This window comes from Oncorhynchus keta, chromosome 5, assembly GCF_023373465.1.
Source record: "Oncorhynchus keta strain PuntledgeMale-10-30-2019 chromosome 5, Oket_V2, whole genome shotgun sequence".
Taxonomy (NCBI): domain Eukaryota; kingdom Metazoa; phylum Chordata; class Actinopteri; order Salmoniformes; family Salmonidae; genus Oncorhynchus; species Oncorhynchus keta.
Window position 1 is genome coordinate 9,822,361 of NC_068425.1, and position 21,707 is coordinate 9,844,067.

A 21,707-nucleotide genomic window follows, 5' to 3' on the forward strand; every position below is an offset into this window, starting at 1 on the left:
CCTTGCTTCATATTTGTCACCAAACCCACTGGCTCCAGGTTATCTATAAGTCTTTACTAGGTAAAGCCACGCCTTAGCTCACCTGTCACCATAGCAGCACCCACCCGTAGCACGCGCTCCAGCAGGTATATTTCACTGGTCACCCCCAAAGCCAATTCCTACTTTGGCCACCTTTCCTTCCAGTTCTCTGCTGCCAATGACTGGAACAAACGGCAAAAATCACTGAAGCTGGAGACTCATATCTCCCTCACTAGCTTTAAGCACCAGCTGTCAGATCACTGCACCTGTACATAGCCCATTTGTAAATAGCCCATCCAACTACCTCCTCCCCATACTGTTATTTATTTATTTGGCTCCTTTGCACCCCAGAATCTCTACTTGCACATTCATCTTCTGCACATCTATCACTCCAGTGTTTAATTGCTATATTGTAATTATGTCGCCACTATCGCCTATTTATTGCCTTTACCTCCCTTATCTCATCTAATTTGCACATACTGTATATAGACTTTCTATTGTGTGTATATGCACGTTTATTCCATGTGTAACTCTGTGTTGTTGTTTGTGTCGCACTGCTTTGCTTTATCTTGGCCAGGTTGCAGTTGTAAATGAGAACATGTTCTCAACTAGCCTTCCTGGTTAAATAAAGGCGAAATATATATATATATATTTTTTTTAAATGTGATGACCCTCCCACTCTGTCTGCCGAATGCTCTCTCTTTGCTACGTAAGCTTAACTTTCTGAACATTCGAGACGTGTATAGTCCACTTGTCATTCCAATCTCCTTGCATTAGCGTAGCCTCTTCTGCAGCCTGTCAACTATGTGTCTGTCTATCCCTGTTCTCTCCTCTCTGCACAGACCATACAAATGCTCCACACCGCGTGGCCGCGGCCACCCTAATCTGGTGGTCCCAGCGCGCACGACCCACGTGGAGTTCCAGGTCTCCGGTAGCCTCTGGAACTGCCGATCTGCGGCCAACAAGGCAGAGTTCATCTCAGCCTATGCCTCCCTCCAGTCCCTCGACTTCTTGGCACTGACGGAAACATGGATCACCACAGATAACACTGCTACTCCTACTGCTCTCTCCTCGTCCGCCCACGTGTTCTCGCACACCCCGAGAGCTTCTGGTCAGCGGGGTGGTGGCACCGGGATCCTCATCTCTCCCAAGTGGTCATTCTCTCTTTCTCCCCTTACCCATCTGTCTATCGCCTCCTTTGAATTCCATGCTGTCACAGTTACCAGCCCTTTCAAGCTTAACATCCTTATCATTTATCGCCCTCCAGGTTCCCTCGGAGAGTTCATCAATGAGCTTGATGCCTTGATAAGCTCCTTTCCTGAGGACGGCTCACCTCTCACAGTTCTGGGCGACTTTAACCTCCCCACGTCTACCTTTGACTCATTCCTCTCTGCCTCCTTCTTTCCACTCCTCTCCTCTTTTGACCTCACCCTCTCACCTCCCCCCTACTCACAAGGCAGGCAATACGCTCGACCTCATCTTTACTAGATGCTGTTCTTCCACTAACCTCATTGCAACTCCCCTCCAAGTGTCCGACCACTACCTTGTATCCTTTTCCCTCTCGCTCTCATCCAACACTTCCCACACTGCCCCTACTCAGATGGTATCGCGCCGTCCCAAACTTCGCTCTCTCTCCCCCGCTACTCTCTCCTCTTCCATCCTATCATCTCTTCCCTCTGCTCAAACCTTCTCCAACCTATCTCCTGATTCTGCCTCAACCCTCCTCTCCTCCCTTTCTGCATCCTTTGACTCTCTATGTCCCCTATCCTCCAGGCCGGCTCGGTCCTCCCCTCCCGCTCCGTGGCTCGACGACTCATTGCGAGCTCACAGAACAGGGCTCCGGGCAGCCGAGCGGAAATGGAGGAAAACCCGCCTCCCTGCGGACTTGGCATCCTTTCACTCCCTCCTCTCTACATTTTCCTCCTCTGTCTCTGCTGCTAAAGCCACTTTCTACCACTCTAAATTCCAAGCATCTGCCTCTAACCCTAGGAAGCTCTTTGCCACCTTCTCCTCCCTCCTGAATCCTCCTCCCCCCTCCTCCCTCTCTGCAGATGACTTCGTCAACCATTTTGAAAAGAAGGTCGACGACATCCGATCCTCGTTTGCTAAGTCAAACGACACCGCTGGTTCTGCTCACACTGCCCTACCATGTGCTCTGACCTCTTTCTCCCCTCTCTCTCCAGATGAAATCTTGCGTCTTGTGACGGCCGGCCGCCCAACAACCTGCCCGCTTGACCCTATCCCCTCCTCTCTTCTCCAGACCATTTCCGGAGACCTTCTCCCTTACCTCACCTCGCTCATCAACTCATCCCTGACCGCTGGCTACGTCCCTTCCGTCTTCAAGAGAGCGAGAGTTGCACCCCTTCTGAAAAAACCTACACTCGATCCCTCCGATGTCAACAACTACAGACCAGTATCCCTTCTTTCTTTTCTCTCCAAAACTCTTGAGCGTGCCGTCCTTGGCCAGCTCTACCGCTATCTCTCTCAGAATGACCTTCTTGATTCAAATCAGTCAGGTTTCAAGACTAGTCATTCAACTGAGACTGCTCTTCTCTGCATCACGGAGGCGCTCCGCACTGCTAAAGCTAACTCTCTCTCCTCTGCTCTCATCCTTCTAGACCTATCGGCTGCCTTCGATACTGTGAACCATCAGATCCTCCTCTCCACCCTCTCCGAGTTGGGCATCTCCGGCGCGGCCCACGCTTGGATTGCGTCCTACCTGACAGGTCGCTCCTACCAGGTGGCGTGGCGAGAATCTGTCTCCTCACCACGCGCTCTCACCACTGGTGTCCCCCAGGGCTCTGTTCTAGGCCCTCTCCTATTCTCGCTATACACCAAGTCACTTGGCTCTGTCATAACCTCACATGGTCTCTCCTATCATTGCTATGCAGACGACACACAATTAATCTTCTCCTTTCCCCCTTCTGATGACCAGGTGGCGAATCGCATCTCTGCATGTCTGGCAGACATATCAGTGTGGATGACGGATCACCACCTCAAGCTGAACCTCGGCAAGACGGAGCTCCTCTTCCTCCCGGGGAAGGACTGCCCGTTCCATGATCTCGCCATCACGGTTGACAACTCCATTGTGTCCTCCTCCCAGAGCGCTAAGAACCTTGGCGTGATCCTGGACAACACCCTGTCGTTCTCAACTAACATCAAGGCGGTGGCCCGTTCCTGTAGGTTCATGCTCTACAACATCCGCAGAGTACGACCCTGCCTCACACAGGAAGCGGCGCAGGTCCTAATCCAGGCACTTGTCATCTCCCGTCTGGATTACTGCAACTCACTGTTGGCTGGGCTCCCTGCCTGTGCCATTAAACCCCTACAACTCATCCAGCCCGTCTGGTGTTCAACCTTCCCAAGTTCTCTCACGTCACCCCGCTCCTCCGCTCTCTCCACTGGCTTCCAGTTGAAGCTCGCATCCGCTACAAGACCATGGTGCTTGCCTACGGAGCTGTGAGGGGAACGGCACCTCAGTACCTCCAGCCTCTGACACCCAAACAAGGGCACTGCGTTCATCCACCTCTGGCCTGCTCGCCTCCCTACCACTGAGGAAGTACAGTTCCCGCTCAGCCCAGTCAAAACTGTTTGCTGCTCTGGCCCCCCAATGGTGGAACAAACTCCCTCACGACGCCAGGACAGCGGAGTCAATCACCACCTTCCGGAGACACCTGAAACCCCACCTCTTTAAGGAATACCTAGGATAGGATAAGTAATCCTTCTCACCCCCCCCCCCCCTAAAAAGATTTAGATGCACTATTACTTTACTTTACTATGTAAAGTGGCTGTTCCACTGGATGTCATAAGGTGAATGCACCCATTTGTAAGTCGCTCTGGATAAGAGCGTCTGCTAAATGACTTAAATGTAAATGTAAATGTAAATGTAATGCTCTTGTTTTCCTTAATAAGACGTCGGTGGGCGGAGCCGGGAGGGTCGTCAGCAAAATGGGACACACCTGGGCTCGGGTGTCCCCCCCATTCATTGAGCAGACTCTCTCAACGCAGACAGTTATTTTAGATTGTGGCATTTGTGGCTTTTTTTGTTGTTGTTCTGGCACATTTCAACACACCTCATTATCACATCTATGCACGAAACCACTCACTTACACACACCATTGTTTACTCGTTTATAGTTTACTTCAGTTAATACATATATTTGTTATTTCTTGATCTCCACGTTCTCTCCCTTATTTGTTACGGGTTACGAGCCGGTTCATGACACTGATATTGCAGTCTCTCTGCAGTCAGACAGTATGCACCTGCTGGGTTAATGACATTTGAAGACAACCTTTGACCCTTAACATTTGATAAACACAGGGCCACTGGGAACTAAGTCTATGGAGACTTTACTTTGGAAATGTGTCTTCACACATACCCCAAACAAATCACCCTCCCCTAAAGATTCCATACTACTACTGAATGCTATTTCAGATGCTGGCAAAAGGTACAAGTTAATAGAGACATTGTAATACAAAGCAAATCGTTTTTAAATGAAGGTTCTCCTTTGGAGTGATTTAGGTTCTCCTATTTGATGTGCCAAAACAGCTTGTGATAGGTCAGAACTGCAAGGCCAGCAGAACTTCTGACCTCCTGCATTCCATCCAGTTAGACACACCCATCTGATACTGTTAGTTTGGTCGGTCATGACAAACAGGACCTTGTGCATGGAGAGTTTATGGGGCATGACACAGTTAATGAAATAATACGTTTTTCACAAATACTCACATGTACAGTACCCGAGTACCCCACAAATCATTCCATGGCAAAGGTATATGCCCATCAGGATGAACATTTAAATATTTCTACATTTAGTGTAGTCACATTCTGTGATTAGCGCAGGTCAATGTGCTAATCTCAGAGGCTTTCAGAACAAGAGGTCATAGAACCAAGTCTGACGTGTGTCAATTGAAACAAGGGTCTCAACTTGATGTCTTACTGAATGATCGTGAAAACTCAAGTAATATTTCTAAAGTTTATCAAAGTTGTTAGATCATATGCTAGTAGACAGATGTCACTAGATTGAAATGGGAACATTCAGATTTGCAGGGTGAAATAAGCAGAGAATGGTGTTAATCTGTTTGAAAGCACACACATGTTCCTACAACCATTCCGTGTTTACTGTGCCACAAAAATGAATGCTGAAATGTCTTTCCCTTGTTGGTGCAAGGAGAGGCAAAAGAGTACTTTTTAATCACATGTTTTGGTTAGCAAGCACATTCAATCGTATTCCAATGTTTTGGGAATCAGTAATCAACACAATTTCAAAAGGTTTACAGACTTCTAGCCCTCATGCCTAGCTTGTCTGTTTGGGACCAATGAACTAGATCCACGGAACAATTAACAAATATATTGATCTGTCTGTGCTCGCGGCAAAGAAATCCATAACATTATTCTTAAAGCCGATATTCCTCCTACTTTAACACACTGGCTACATTTTATATCTAGCTACATCCCTTTGGACAAGATTTGTTATAACCTTCCCACATCCCATCCATGGCAATAAGAGCGAATAAATAATGAGTGACATATTTATTCATTTGTAAAAAAAAAATGGTGTTGATGTGCTTGTTTGTTTGCTTGTCTGAATTGCTGTACCGTAATAGGTATTATTTAATTAACTACCATGTATTGTGGTGAAATTGTACTTACACATGCTAATAAATATATACAGCATATACACAAGAGAAGAAGAGGGAGCTTGTGTGTGACATACAAATACACACACTCACATAGGATGACATACACACTCACATAGGATGACATACACACTCACATAGGATGACATACACACTCACATAGGATGACATACACACTCACATAGGATGACATGGTTCTGTCGTCTAGATTGACAGATATCCAGAGGCTTTGACAGGTGCTCTGTCCATCCTCAGCAGTTCTCTATTTTAGTTGAGGTGTGACCGTGAGATGGGGGTGGGGGGTGGGGGGCATGGTGGCCATGGTGAGTGGGTGGTGGGAGAGCTAGGCACTGGGTCAGAGTTGTTCGTTGGTGAGTGAGGATCTGTGTGAGTGGGGTGGAGAGCCTGGGGGTCAGTGAGCTGTTGGACACCGCACAAACACATGACCACTTGTCAGCTCCCACGCACACTCTCCACTTGAGTTGAGCTCTCTTTTCACACACACACACACACACACACACACACACACACACACACACACACACACACACACACACACACACACACACACACACACACACACACACACACACACACACACACACAGGTAACTTGTGTATGTTTACAAAGACCATTGCATAAGCAGATTTCAAGCAATAGTTTATTTCTTTTAGCAAAACTTATTACCGCCAAGGCATATTGTATATTCCTTGCATTATAAGTTGTCAATGAGAAGAAGTCTTAATGTCAATATGCAAACATTCAATTCCTCCTGATCACTTGGAAAAATAAAAAACAATGCCAATGGATGTGGAACGCAATAGCCTAACTGTCATTAACCTTAGCCTGCACTGATTTCTTTCCCCTTATGGACCAGAGCAACACACATATACACCGGACAATAATAGTAATAACTTGTCAAACAATCAACAGGCAAAACTGAACTATGTGCTCTTATATCTGTTGTAGCAAAATTAAACATGATTCAAGGAAACAAGAGAGTAATACTGAAAGAAGACAGGTTCAACAAGATTCAAGGAAGCAAATTAGAGTAATATTGACAGAAGAAGAAACGTTTTTAAAACGATGAGAGTCGCAATTCTCTTACCCAGTTTCCTAAGTGGGTCCTGCGTCTTGGGTTGGGATTCCACTGCCTTGGGTTCATGATGCACGGCGGTAAGAGGTTTCTTGCTCCTGCCCAACATGATGCAAGTTCCAATGCCGTCCTCGTTGTTGTTTTCTGTCTGTGGTTCTCTTGACTGATATGAAAAAGTCAGGGGTGTGTAAATGGGGGAAGAGCAAATTCCCAATGCAGGTGCCGTTTTTGAACTCTTCGGCAAGTCTTGAGTTGTGTGTTTCTCCGTTGCGTCACCAGGATAGCGCACTACAGTAATTAATTCACTTTCCATGTGAAGTCCCTCCCATAGCAGTACGTAATCTGAGTCCAGCAAGGGGCACAGAAACTATAGAAAACTATACCCACAGACGCAAATCAAATCACCTGTACCCACAGCCACACAGACATGCGTTCATATAGCTTACTTTCTTTTAACATAGCAGCTTATCAGGGTATAGCCTACTTTCTTCTAACATAGCAGCCTATCGGGGGCATCGTGGTCATGGCCAAAAGAAAGTTTCACAATCTCACTGACCTATTTCATAGGTAGGGTCTATTATTATGGTATTTGAATCGATCTAATAGCGTAGCCTACACTTCATGGTTCATGAAGAATTGCAATTAATCATATACAGCCTACAAGCTGCATTTATTTAGTGTTATTTAGCGCAGTTCCTCCGTCCAAAATGACGGGTGGCAGAAAGCAGTGTTTCGCACCCCAAACACAGGCTCCATTCACACTGCATTGTTTTGCATTACAACGTTCACTGATACACACAGCGCCACCCACCTGCAACCCACGTTCAAAGTATTATGATTTGGCGCCACCTAGCGGGTGGGTGGGGTATAGGCAGGAATTACTAAAGTAAGAAAGCCGCTGTCATGAGAATAATGGATCATCTGGCTATCGCTTTATTACAACCAAATTCAGTGAAATCATTCAAGTAAAGTGCCAAAACGCATAAACTGTATACTTTGACTATGCCTCTAACACATTGACTAAACGGTTTCATAATATCGCAGAGGCTGCAAGTAGCCTGGCCTAATTCTGAAGATAAAGCTATTTCTATAGCATATCCTGCTGTTCTGTTCAAAGCCAGGCTGCAGTGGTGATGAACATGATCAAATAGCTCTGAGCCAAAGTTCTGATGTATCACTACTTCTACATCCATATATTATTAACATACAAAGTCAATTTGTGCAAAGAGAAATGCTTTTGAAGGGCACTTGGGTTAATATGTGCTATATGTCATTGTAAGTAAGCCGGTGGGGAACACTAACTGTGGATTCGATGAATAGGTCTTGGTCTGCGATACTGCAGTGGCAAACCCGTGGGGTCGGGACTTAATTAGGTTTCAATAAGGGTATAAAGAGGATAATTAGGAGAAGGAGCGAGCTCAGCTGTAGGTTCCAGGCCTAGGGGAGAGAGGCATGTTTCACAGACCATCTACAGACCTGATCCAAAGGGATCCATTTTAGAACAACCATTCAGGCTCTGTAAGCTTTGATGTGTAATATCAAAACAGAAGACAAAGGTTAGAACAATATAATCCACATCCATATATTTATCTAAATACAGTATATGGCTCTGATATGTTATAGGAAAATCCCAAATGGCTATAGAATAGAATAGATCTTTTGACCCATTCTCAATTGTACCCAGCCGTGTTGCAGTATATATAGGGTGAGAGATTAGCTCATGTACAATAATCCTCTCAGAGGCTCTGATCCAGGAGCTGCTGTGCTCCTGCCCAGGCATCTAGAGCTTCCACTGAACACCACTGCCTCTGTCAACACCCACTACCCCGTTTGACAAACCCTACCCTCCCTCCTGCTCCCCCAGCAATCACTCCCTTTTCAGTAAACAATAGGTTATATGACAGCTGATAGATACACAAGTTTGGCTGGTATCTGTCAATTGCCAAAAGTTTGCCTTGGACTGACTAATGTCTGGTCAGCTTACTTTGAGTGTATGTGGTACATTTTTGTATTTGTGAGCTTGCTACATATGTAGAAATGTATTTAGCACAACTTACAAGGGCATATTTACTATATATTAGTCTCTTTAATTCTGAGAGTTATAGCTAGCAAGCACCTCACACCAAACTAGTTAACCCTTATTTAACCAGGTTGACTGAGAGAACACATTACAGGAATAGCGCCTCATAGCGAAAGTTCCTCCTAGTTTGGGCCTATACATTCAGGCATAGCCTACTCTTGCGTCAACTGCTCCAAGAAGAATTATGATGAAAGGACCAAGAAAAAAAAGAGGACAGAAGGGAGAGATGTTCAATCAGAGAAAGCAATGGAGCAAAAATAATAGATGAAAGAGAGGACAAAAGAATGTAAGAGAGAGCAAGGGGTTGTGGGTGGGGGAATGATTGAAGATGACAATTTAGGAGAAAATCAGGATAAGAGTGAATGTGATTGAGAGAAAGGTCTATGGCATGAGGGGGAGGGGATGCCTACCCACCGAAAAGTAGACCTACATGCATATAGCCTACAGCAGCCATCACACACAGTGGGAACCATGTAAAATGCCACTGAGATTTGCCCTCTCCATGTGGGAGGAATCTTTAGCCTGCAGAGAATAAGGACATTGCATATCAGTCAAAATATACAGACACTGTCATTTCTGTCTTGTGTGCATACCTTCAGTGAGATTTTCAAATAATGCATTCAACTGTGTATTTGTTATGCAAACATATGCCGTGTTTGAAGAGGTAATTACTCAATTATGACCGTTTAAAATGATATATGCTGCTTACATTAATGCAGATATAATTAGGTAATTTAAAAGACTAGCTATTTCAACCACAGTAGAGACCTAACTACCAGCTATCCTAGCTAGTAGCTGTATGCTACTAACTAACTAGCAAATCAGTGCTCGCTCAACATTTAGTTTGATTACATGTTTTGAACGTTGTTAGCCAGCTAGCTATATTACAATACTGTGTCCATCGATACTCCCACTTTAGTGCAGGATGTTTGCTTAGTTAGAACTTGGTTATGGTAACATCCATAAAATTAAGGAATTGGCTTGCTAACTAGTTATTATTGGTCCTGGTACCTAGCTGCTGGTCGAGCAAGGCTCACATGCTAATTAATGATTTCAACCAGCTTACAATAGGCTTACATTTTACAATATGCTAATGTATACGAGTATGAAAGCGTTTGCCAAGACAATACAATATTTGGATCTAAAGTTGTATATTTCACTGCACATGCATGTGTGACACTAGTTAGCACATTAGCTAGCCAGCTAACCTCAGTCGGCAAGCCTTTATAGAAATAGAAACTGGGTAAAAGAGAGGCACGTTTAATCAACTGATAACTAATCGTTGACAATAAGCTTAAACATAACTCTAAAAAGTGGGCAATTGTGTTATTTTAACATTTCACCATTATATGTTGTTCTGTAAAATTGAGTGGTACTTGCTACTGGCTAGCTAGGTCTCGATAAATAAAATGTCGCTTCTTTACGCGTCGTTCCACACTCTTATCCTTGCGCATTAGTGGGAGGCGAGGGAAATATCACTCCGCACCAGAGAGAATAATAAAAAAAACGAATAAAGTTAAACCCTACACTATTTAAAACCACATAAAATTATTCTGTAATTGTTTAAATATTAACAAAATGAACATGGTGCATAGCCGTTAGTTAATCGTTTTTCTACACGGTCTGTAAAAAAGGACTAGTTTGTTCAGGATGACGGGTTCATTACCTTTAGAAAGAAAGGATTGTCTCAATGTTTGTGGGAGTGATTCAAAGCAAAACAATCATTAAATAGATAAAAGACACGATATACTCCTATGTCATAATTTATTAGTTGTATACAGTATAAGTGGAATATCGATTAATGAAGATTAATTCGCAGACTCTTCAAAACGTGAACTAATTCCCCCCTCCATTTATACATGGTAGCGTCTGAAAGAATGCCCCGGACTACTTTCCTCTTGGACCCAATGTGCACTTGATTGACTCTTGGGATAACCAATAATAATTTGATTCAAGCTTAGCAACAGTGTATATGCAATTTTGTCCAATAGCAGCAATGAGAGGGTGGTCCTATATCCTAAAACTTGATTGGTTTAAACCTTCGATAAATGCCCTAGAATTGTGGGTCATGTAGTTGGTCATGGACGGTCTAGCTAGTAATTTACCTACATTAGAACTACATATCCCACAAAACAAGTAGAGTCAAGAAAAGCAGCATGCGCACTGGCGGTGGTAGAGTTTATATAAAACCGCGAACTCATTCTGTGGTAGCATACTGGACAGTCACTGTTGTGGAGATGAAATACGAACCTGAGAAGGATTACTAGCGGCACCGAAATAGTTAACCTTAGTTCGCTAGCTAGCTACAGTAGCTCTGACGAATCATTCGAGAAGTAACAAGTGTTACCATTCATAACTTTGTTTTTAAAAGTAGCGATAGTGACCGTTTCGAAAGTTAACTAAACATTTCTTGTCAAGTAAATGTTGCTCATATTAAGACACAGAAACCGTATACTTACCAAAAGTTTGCAAAATATATTTTAATTAACATTTAGTTTAATTCGCACAGAGACAACGATTGACATGTGGTAAGGCGAACAGCCCAACAGCATAGATCAGGATGACAGAACCGAGCATTGAGAAGACCCATCACCTGAAAACTTCAGATACCCCATCAAGTGGGAGAGGAAGAGTTGTGGAGCATCCCCAAACCAATGAGAGCCGTGGACTTGAGACTGGCGGTAGGGGGCGATATGGAGATAAACAGCAGCAAGCAGAGAGTGACGGCGGGGTTATCCCTGCAGACAAGTTGTGGCAAATGCAAGGCGGGCAGAGGGAGGTGTGCCCAAGATTCGTTGCCGGAAATGCACTTCCTAAGTGCCCAGCAGCAACACAGCCCTGCCAGGAACCCGGAGCAGATGCAGCCGGAGAGGGTGGCCTCGTAGCCCACGGAAATAGTGGAGATGGACCGCACGAGGAGACCCTGAGTCAAGTGCAAGGCGAGTGTGGGAAGAGAACCGACTCTGGCTCTCCAGGCGCCGGGGCAGCTGTAGATGCGCGTCAGGGCAAGAAGAAACACAGGCGTCGACCATCCAAAAAGAAGCGTCAATGGAAGCCCTATTTTAAACTTTCTTGGGAAGAAAAGAAAAAGCTTGACGAGCGAGAGACCGAACGAGCGTCCCGAGTGAGAGCAGAGATGTTCGCGAAGGGGTTGCCCGTTGCCCCCTACAATACAACGCAGTTCCTTATGGATGAACACGACCGAGAGGAACCGGATCTGAATACCGAAAGTGGTCCCCGACGTCAGTTGGGGACTGGTGCTCGCCCAGAGGACACCGCAAGTGAGGACGAGCTTTTCGATGTGGAGGAGGAGGAGGACTATGGCAGCGGTGGTGGCAGCGACGGCATCGGGAGGCCTGGAAACGCAGGTGGGGAGTTTCTTCAGAGAGACTTTTCCGAGACCTACGAGAAATACCACATCGAGAGTCTTCAAAACATGTCCAAGCAAGAGCTGGTTCAAGAATACCTGGAGCTGGAGAAGTGCATGTCCCGTCTGGAGGAAGAGAACACCCGCTTGCGACGCGTAACCAACCCGGACATCACAGATGATAGCCAGGTGCCCCAGTCGAATTCGGCGCGGATCAGAGAATTGGAGGGTGAATTGGAGAGACTGAGGGCGCAGAACAGTGAGCAACGTCCGCAGAGCAAGGAGCAGATTGTCACATTAGGTGACTAGAAATGGATAGAACCAGGTAAAATATGGAAACGAGGGGACTAAACAGGACTTTAAAGTGTCACCAGTTTTATGAAATCGGTTTGTTAACTCTGGAAGGTTCAGTGACGGTCCGTAAATTGCGTTGCAAAATTTGAGCATTCTTTTCTATTTGGACTGTAAGGCGCCTGTTTAAAGTTTTTCAATAAGTAATGTATATATTTAAAATTATTTTCTTTTTTATAAAGAGAATGTATTTGGAAATACGTTGTTTTTGTTTCCCTGGTATGCATGCATTAAAATACTCTATCCCACAATTTGTTAAATCAGCAGGACTGTTTGTCCAAATGTAACATTTGTTTAAAAAATGCTTCTTTTGAGAATTTCAAATAACTTTCCCAAAATTAAATGTGCAAATTAACATGTACACAAACAATTGTTTTTTTTCCGTAGGGGGTAAATAAAGATTTTGCCTGATACCAACAAAGTATTTGGCTATTATCTGCAAGCCATTTTACAGCTATTGACTTACATCAATTTCTTTTCACTATTTAGGCAGATGTAAAAGTGATGGAATATGCCTAGTTTTTCAGACTCATTCAGATGTGTCCTTACTATCCTTAGATGAACCACTACCAAATCAGGTAAGTTGTGACTGCATCACTCATTACCACTATAGAAATTATATGCAGGTTGCATAATGCAACCATTGGTAAACAACTGCCAAGAATCTACAGCCATATATTTAGATATGCAGGGTTGGGGAGTAACTGATTAATTAGGAAGTAATCTGATTAAGTTAGTTTGGGTGATCCAAAAGTTACGTTGATTACAATGTTGGACAGGTAACTAGTAAAGGATGACATTTAGAAAGCATTTTTTATTATAACTAGCCAAGTCAGTTAAGAACAAATTCTTATTTACAATGACTGCCTACCCCGGCCAAACCCTGACGATACTGGGCCAATTGTGTGCCACCCTCAGGGACTCCCAATCACAGCTGGTTGTGATATAGCCTGGAATCGAATCAGGGTCTGTACCCAACCCTGGATATGTCTGTAGCTCTTGGTTTTGTGAGGTCTCACAACATATCCTTACAAAAGCTATTTTGTACTCCAACTCTCAATAGGTCACCTCTTGACCTGTCTCAGTGGTATGCGAAATGTTGCAGGCTAAAGCTCATCGAGCAGATGACTCCGACTTGCTAAAATAGTATTTCTAAACAAGGCAAGGGTCCTATTGGAGTTGCATTGCCCTACTTCCGTGGTATAATTTGGGATATGGAACTTATTGGGCAAAGGGTAATCAACCCATGTCAGGGAAGAACTTTGTCACTTTTTCATTACATTTTGCTATTACTCAAATGAGATTGGTATGCTTAACATTCACATTGAATTAATTCAAAAACCAATCCAATGCAGGTCAATGAAATTAGTCATTTTTTTTCTTCAGGTCCAAATCATTCTAAAGTATACAACATTGAGTGTTGTCCAATTAAGTTATGTATGAAACTGGCCAGGTAAAACAAACCAATGCATGGATTGATGTCATACCTTGTCCATAGACTTACAGGGTAAGGAAACCAATATACTTTGGGTGAACTATCCCTTTAAAGAGAGGAAGGCTAATAATAAAACAAGTAACGCTGACCCATTTAGCCTGGTTTCAGACTCGGAGATAAAATGTTAAGAACATTGACACAAAGTTGGAAATACACTTCTGTGTCAATATATTCCAAAATGGTACATTTTATGTACAACGTGGGCTGTGGGCAGAGCAAATGAAATCGCTTACCAACTAGAGTTGTTTGTACTTAGGTTGCTAGCTAATTGTTAACATACCTCTGTCTAAAACGCAGGTTTGGTAACTAGCTATATGGCTGGTCAAAATATGCATATATTTACCATGCTAGGCCAGCTAACGACTTCCTTGTTTTTAGCAGGACTTTGCTAACTTGTTAGCTAGCTAGGTTTTACGCAGATTTACACACTTAAATTCTCCCAATCAAACGAGGTTTACCGACATACAATACACTGAAACAAATGTATACAAAACTTCAGGAATGTTAATTGAATCTACGGATATAATTTGCACCGATTTCGAGTTGTCAGGTCCTCTCTGGATGCATTCAGGGAAGTGTGGTGCAAGACTGACTGCTCTCAGCATAATTATGGGTAATGTAGTTCCAAGATTCATCCGTGATGGAGAAAACATTTACAGCATTTTTTTATTGTGGTGCAGGACGCATTGGGTGGATGCCAATCAGTTGTGTCACAAACCTGGTTCCACTTTTTTTGTTTTAATTCATTTTGTTCATGTGGACTGACATCCTTCCCAATTTCAATGAAATATCTGAAACTGTTGCCTGGAATGACACATGTCAGCAATGATCACAGAATACTATTGACATTAAACATTTCCAAAATTATCAAGCAACTGCAAAACATTTTTAAAACGTAATTCTGTTTATTTACATCATATAACCTTGCTTTGAAGCAATATGCCATCGAATGAAATGGTTTCAGGTGGATAACCTTTAGACATGACATTTTCTTAGATTGTTTACTCAAAGCAATTCAAAATGTACTTTACACAATACAATATGTTACATATCAAGGCAATATGTACAAAATATTATCAGACATAATAACAAACATAATGTATATCACACTTCAAGAAACAGACAGTTAAACACACATTGAGTGTTGTCAGAATTTTCTAAAAATGTTTTGTATTTATCTTTTTGATGAAGGCATGAGCAGTTTGGTTCAGCTCTGTTAAGCTTAGCTGTATGTCTCCTATTGGCTGACAGTTTAAATGTATACAGTTAGTTCATCAAACAAAATCTAATGCAAATGAGTTTGTACCATATTACCCTGTTCTAGGTATTGATTACCCTTACTTAGGGCTTGTTATGTGAACCCTACAAAACACTGTCCACATGAAAGAACCTCTGTGTGTGAGAAAAGCAGGTGAGAGCACCATACCTCCCCTCCCCTCAGCATCAGGTGTGCTGCTGTTTGTTAATGCTTGTTAGATGCAAACCGACTGCATCGACAAGTCCTTGGCCAGACACAGTGTGCTTTTAATGGCCTCCCAGAGAGGCTGCTCGTATGTATGATACACGTCTTTGGGTCAGCGGATAAGATGTCAGCACAGCAACGAGAAGAGAATGGATTCAGTCTGGCTTATAACTAGATGTGAAGGTTGAGGCTTCTGGCGTCGAGAGTCTGGAATAATGAGGGTTAATGGGGAGGTGAGGACTGGCCATGGCACTGCAGAACAAAAACACTATAGAAATCAGGCACTTGTAGGGAAACTCTTGAGGTAAGACAAGACTAACTAAAAGTCAATGACATTTTATGATGACAAAATTCCTGTCAGGCAAAGGGGGAAACCAAAAAATAACTCCCATATGACATTGGTCGAGGGACAGTTAATAAAGAGTATTTGGGAAATGGAAACTCATCTTGGACCATGGCCAAGAGAATGGCATGCAAGTCTAGAAACACAGCAGACCCAAAAATGGCTACTTATGGTAACCACATTTCTGGAATCTGACATTTGTATCCAGGAATTCTGAAGCACCCCACTCACAGTGGTCATTCAATTGAGTCTAACTTTATGGAAATGTAATATATGACATGAAAAATCATGTGTAGATGGCTTAATATTTGAAATATTCCTGATAATATAACAAATCAAATATAATTGACAGACTTTACAAAATGTAACTTTGTGTATACATGCAGGTTGCATTTATAATCCTTGACGTTTAACAGGGCATGTTGTCAATATTTCGCGCTTTCTCGGTCACCCATAAAATGAAAACAAGTGTTTCTTCTGGTACACGTAGGCAGGTTTGGTCAAGCAAATGATTACCAACTAATACTTCATCCAATTGAAAAGTCAGTTATGATAGAGTTGATGCAAGGACAGTATGTGATCGTTCTTTGATAAGAGAACTGAGATGCATACACACATTATTCTGACTTAAATTAGGTTATGGTTGAGAAATCCCTGTTTGCTGCCAAATAAGATAAGCATTGTCAGCATAAGGTAGATAGTAGTGTCAGTAAGGGGAGAGTCTATTGCTTTCTTCAAATGCGGAAATGGATGCTAATCCAGCCATGAAACGGAGAGGCATTTCAACGGCCACAATTTTGACTGGAGAATGTTAATGTTGGATGAGTTATTCTATCTTTGCTAAATGAGAGAAAGTATTTCTGCATAGTACTGTGAGTCACAGAGAAAGGCCGTCTACGAGGAAACAAGGAGCTTTAAGTTAGGTTTAGGATTTTTCTTTTTTGTTTGTTTTAAAAACAGGTACATCCGAGAAGTCAAAACACAATAAAAAGTACTTATTCTTTTCATACAAAAAATATATATAATATTTACTGTATATAAAACAAAAAAATTATATATTAAGGGAAACATTTCAAGTAACATCTTGAAGGAAATTATGGTGCACCTGTGTGCACTTATGTAAACCATAAAACAATTTAAAAAAAAATAAAGATAATGTAATATATATATTTACAAGGTTAACTTAACAAGGCTTTTTACAAATGTTACAAAATAGTTCAACACACAAACACCTGCACACTCAAACATACTCACGAGTATTGTCAGGCAAACACACATATGTACAGACAGACAAACATTAACGAAGACAGTGTGTGTGTGTGTGTGTGTGTGTGTGTGTGTGTGAGAGAGAGTTATGTTATTTCTGTGTGTTGGCAACTAGTTGAGTGTTAGAGCCAGTTGTTCTGTGGTCATCATAGTAACAGAATATTAAGGAAGACTGATATAGAAGTCAGTGCTGGGGCCAAAGGTTAGACAGAGTTCTCCCTTAACTCACTTTCCAATACTGCTTGTACTCTTCTTATAGTGTATGTGTGGATCTCTCAGCTAATGTGTGTGTGTTTGTGTCTGTATGTGTGTGTGAGTGTGAAAGACAGAGAGAGAGAGCTCACAGTCCTGTTGAAAGTTTCACTCTGTGAGGAACCCTGGGTAGGCTTGGTTTGGCATGCTCTTCCCTGTGCATTGGGAGAGGACAACCCACTTCCTGTGTCAGACAGGAAGCAACCGAGAGGACAGGAAGGATCCTATTATTCAGTAACACACCGTCTGTCTGCTGCCTGCATGAGGGAGAGTTCTTGGCTTTAATATCAACTGTGATGAGGTCTGTCTGTCTGTGCGTCTGCTGCCCCATTGCAATTTTGCATTATTTTATTTTTAAAACACACAAAAGAAATAAGCTTTGGAAAATACTGGAATGCCCCTTGCCATGCAAACGGAGTAGACTGGAGGCCGGAAACTGTTCTCAGACCTGTCACAAGACCCCTTGTGTCTGTCTGTGGCTCTGCTGTCCACAACCCACTGCCATCATGCAACTGACTCAGGGTCAGCACTATCTGACCCTCTAACACAGCAGCCCTGGCTCAGCAGCTCAGGGGAGGGAGAATTTGAGAGGGAGGCCAGGGGCCTTGTAACTTACAGGCCTATGAGTCTTTGTCCATACTTTTACAGGTACTGATGGAACCTGGAGGCGGGTGCTCGGCGTGTGACGGGGGGATTCTGGCCCAGGGGAAGAGGGTGTCTTGGGTCAAGCTCCTGGTGGTCGAGGGGTGATCCCTGTGGTTTGCCCTGGTTGGAAGTGACCAGCGACATGGGGAACTTGTTGGTGGCTAGCGCAGGCCTCTTGTCGCCCGACTCGGTAGGTGAGACCACCACAGTGTGTCTTCTCCAGGCCCGTCTCTTCCTCCTCGTCTCCGGGGAGAGTGGCTTCCTCAGCCCCACGATGCGTAGGTCATCAGCCGAGCCCAGCAGGCGTGCACGCACCTGGTCAGCCAGAGACCCTCGCCCTTGACCCTGCCCTGCCCCGCTGGGGGTGAAAGAGGCAGCCTCGCTGGGGGGCAGGGCTTCTTTTGGCCGGGGTGGACGTAGGCTCTCCTGGCTGCTCCCTGAGGAAGGGTTGGTCCTGGATCGGTTCCTCTGGGCCCCTGGTGCCCCAGCTCCCTCCTCTCCTGAAGGCCCAGGGAGGTCCAGAGAATGAGCCTTGGTCTTCCCTCTGTTCTTTAGCTTCTTCCTGGCCAGCGTGTCACACTGGATCAGCTTGTGGGAGTTGAAGGAGGGCCTGGGGTGTAGTCTGTGGGTGGTGGAGGAGGAGGAGGAGGAGGGGGTGGTGGATCGCGCCCCACCCTCACTCCTCTCCCCAGGGTCCTGAGTATGTGTGGAGGGCGTGGGGGTGGGGGTGGTGTGCTGGGTCGTAGGGGAGACAGGGTGGGGTTTGTAGTGTGTGTAGAGGAAGCTTCGTTGTGCTGCTGTGGGGGTCTGTGTGGGGGTTGGGGGTGTGAGGGTGGGTGTAATAGATGCAGGGGGGTGTTTCTCAGGTCTCTCCTGGGTAAGGGAGCGTGAGGCGAATCCGCTCTCATTGTCTGTCTCGCTCACCAGCTCGCTGCGCTCGTCGTCAGCTTCATCGCACCGGCCCTCAGACGCCAGGCTCCGCCCCAGTGTGGAAAGGGTGGAGTAACCGGAGACGATAGAGCGAGCATCCTCTGGCCCCCGCCACACCCTGCCCTTCACCTCCGCTGTCACCACCTCTTCCTCAGAGAGCAGCATCACCGTCTGCCCTGCTTCCACTTTCTCACTACCGCATGGCATACTGGGAACTATCACCTCCTCTACCTTCTCTCTCACTCTCTCTACTACAGACTCTTCTTCTTCCTCATCCTCTCCCTCTGCTTGTGGAGCGGTGTCTGTTCCTGCCACCACCAGCCCCGCCTCTTCTCCCTCCTCTGCCCCCAGGTGGCTGGCTTTGATTGGCTCGTGCTCCGAGTCGTCGTCTGTGCTGCTGCCCACGAGGCGGCCGTTGTGGCGATTCCTGCGCTTGCGTCCGGTGACGGCGGACATGATTGACAGGGTCAGAAAGTCCTTGGCAGTGAGGTCTCGCTTTGACCCCCACGAACCCTGAGGCAAAACAAAGTCACATAGGTCAAAGGTCGGAGGATTTACACAACCTCAACCATAACTAGATGGTGTGAAGAAAAATGTTGTTATTTGCTTCAGCTCTTTGAATGTTTTTTTTGTGGTGAAGAAGATTGTTTTGTGTCTGTGAAGCTGCCCTGTGTGATATGAGTGGCCAGAACAGCATAGTTGGCTATCTGAGGCCTTACCTTAGATTTAGCTGAGTCACTGTTGGTTGAGTCTAAGAGAGGACAAAGAGAGAGGGTCAGAGGGGAAGGTACACTGTAAAGCTGGTCTGTGTTACATGGGAGGAGAGGAGGAGCGTGAATGGCTGTGATGGGGGGGCACAGAGCTGCTGCTCAAAAAACAAACCTTTCTGCTATCTAGCTAGCTAGAGCTTTAAAAACACACCATTTTGACACTGTTATAACACAGGAAATATTAGGGACTGCTCTAATGCAACACCAATCCAATTAGGAGAGAGTTGTGCATCCTCTGTGCCCACCCTCTACCCGTCACCTTCCCCTGGGGAACAGAACCATACAGACACTGGTCACACACCATTAACACACAGAACAACGTGTCATCACTAACCACTGATTGTCATGGAGTTGATCAAACTGACTGGTATGTGACAAGGGTTGTTGGAGAGAGGGGCGAGGTTGGGGAAAAACAACAGCATTAAGGAATCACAGCACACACTGATGACATCACGGCAAACACTGATGACATCAACTGGTGAAGGAGGAGTCGGGAGGAGGGAAGGCAGAAAACAAGGTTGAGTAAAGGGTTTTTCAATCACCACACACTCACGCCCTTGCTCTCACTCACTACCGCTCACTCACTAGCTAGTTCTCACTCCCTAGCTAGTTCTCACTCCCACTCACTAGCTCTCACTCACCTTTCTCACTCACCAGCTCTCACTCGCTCTCACTCACTAGCTCTCACTCACAAGCTCGCACTCACAAGCTCGCACTCACAAGCTCGCACTCGCTCTCACTCACAAGCTCGCACTCTCGCTCTCACTCACAAGCTCGCACTCTCGCTCTCACTCACAAGCTCGCACTCTCGCTCTCACTCACAAGCTCGCACTCTCGCTCTCACTCACTAGCTCACATGGTCTCTCTCACACGGTCGCGATCACACGGTCTCGCTCACTCACTCATACTTACTACCGCTCACTCACTCGCTCTCACTTTCATTCACTCACACTCACTAGCTGTCACTCACACTCACTCACACTCACTAGCTCTCACTCACTAGTTCTCACTAGCTCTCACTCACTAGTTCTCACTCACAAGATCTCACTCACTAGCTCTCACTAGCAGTCACTCACTCCTAAACTTAATTCTAACCTTAACCCTAGCTCCTAAACTTAATTCTAACCTTAACCCTAAACCCCATTTGACCTTGTGGGGACCAACAAAATGTCCCAGTTGGCCAAATATTTTGTTTGTTTACTATTCACTATTCTTTGTTTGTTTACCACACACACACACACACACACACACACACACACACACACACACACACACACACACACACACACACACACACACACACACACACACACACACACACACAAACCCCAGAGTAGCACACGAGAGGGCCTATACAGAATGAGTGGAGCAGGTGAGGTAGACAGGACAGACAGATGGAGAGATCACTATAGAGGGGCTTTCTCTCTCAGTGACAGAGAACACAAAGTCATTAATCCATTAGTCAGACTGGGTGACAGTACAGGGTCATCCTCACACACAACTCCTGCCTTAGTCAGACGGACACGGAGAGGAAGCCGAGAGCAACTTCCTCTGAAGATGGTGACACATACCAAACACACCCACCCACTTTTTTACTAACAAAACACCATCACACCCAAACTCACTATTTCTCACGCACACAAACACAAACACACACAGGAATTGGCAGGGGAAGTCCCATCCTACCGCAGTGGCTGCTCCACAGGCTCAGCTAAGAGAGGGATGCAGCGATGTAGAAGAGACAGTGAAGGAGGAGTAATAAAGAAGAAAAGAAAACCAGGTGAGAGGAAAGAGGCACACAGTCTAGTGATCAAATCAGGAAGGAGAGAAACTCGGCAAGGGCCAATCATTTCAAATCTATGTCATGCCTATTTCCTGATTGTATGGGATTGGTTCAACTGTGTGGCTGTCAATGATTGTTGACAGTCACTGATTGGCCAGGTCGGCCACAGTGTGAACCGTGATTGGTCTGCGCAGGCTGTCAGTAGCTCAG

At 44.9% G+C, this 21,707-nt stretch overlaps 2 protein-coding genes and 1 pseudogene across 2 annotated transcripts in view; 1 reads left to right on the forward strand and 2 right to left on the reverse strand.

Moving 5' to 3' along the window:
- LOC118384478 (1-phosphatidylinositol 4,5-bisphosphate phosphodiesterase delta-3-A-like) overlaps positions 1-7,293 on the reverse strand; it is a 32,232-nt gene extending 24,939 nt beyond the window's left edge. The window contains exon 1 of the mRNA XM_035771059.2: positions 6,766-7,293. Coding sequence (XP_035626952.2) covers positions 6,766-7,066 — 301 coding nt within the window. The 5' untranslated portion in view covers positions 7,067-7,293. The remainder of the gene's footprint in view (positions 1-6,765) is intronic.
- A 3,615-nt stretch (positions 7,294-10,908) lies between these two features.
- On the forward strand, positions 10,909-12,972 carry LOC118384480 (protein HEXIM1-like). The gene has a single exon (XM_035771064.2). The coding sequence runs from the start codon at positions 11,394-11,396 to the stop codon at positions 12,507-12,509; it is 1,116 nt and encodes a 371-aa protein (XP_035626957.1). The 5' UTR covers positions 10,909-11,393; the 3' UTR covers positions 12,510-12,972.
- Positions 12,973-14,929: 1,957 nt separating this feature from the next.
- The window catches only part of LOC118384146 (rho GTPase-activating protein 23-like), a 47,645-nt pseudogene continuing 40,867 nt past the window's right edge, over positions 14,930-21,707 (reverse strand).

Bases quoted from the DNA above. Each gene is read 5' to 3' on its own strand.
- LOC118384480 (XM_035771064.2), top strand. From the start codon at position 11,394: ATGACAGAACCGAGCATTGAGAAGACCCATCACCTGAAAACTTCAGAT.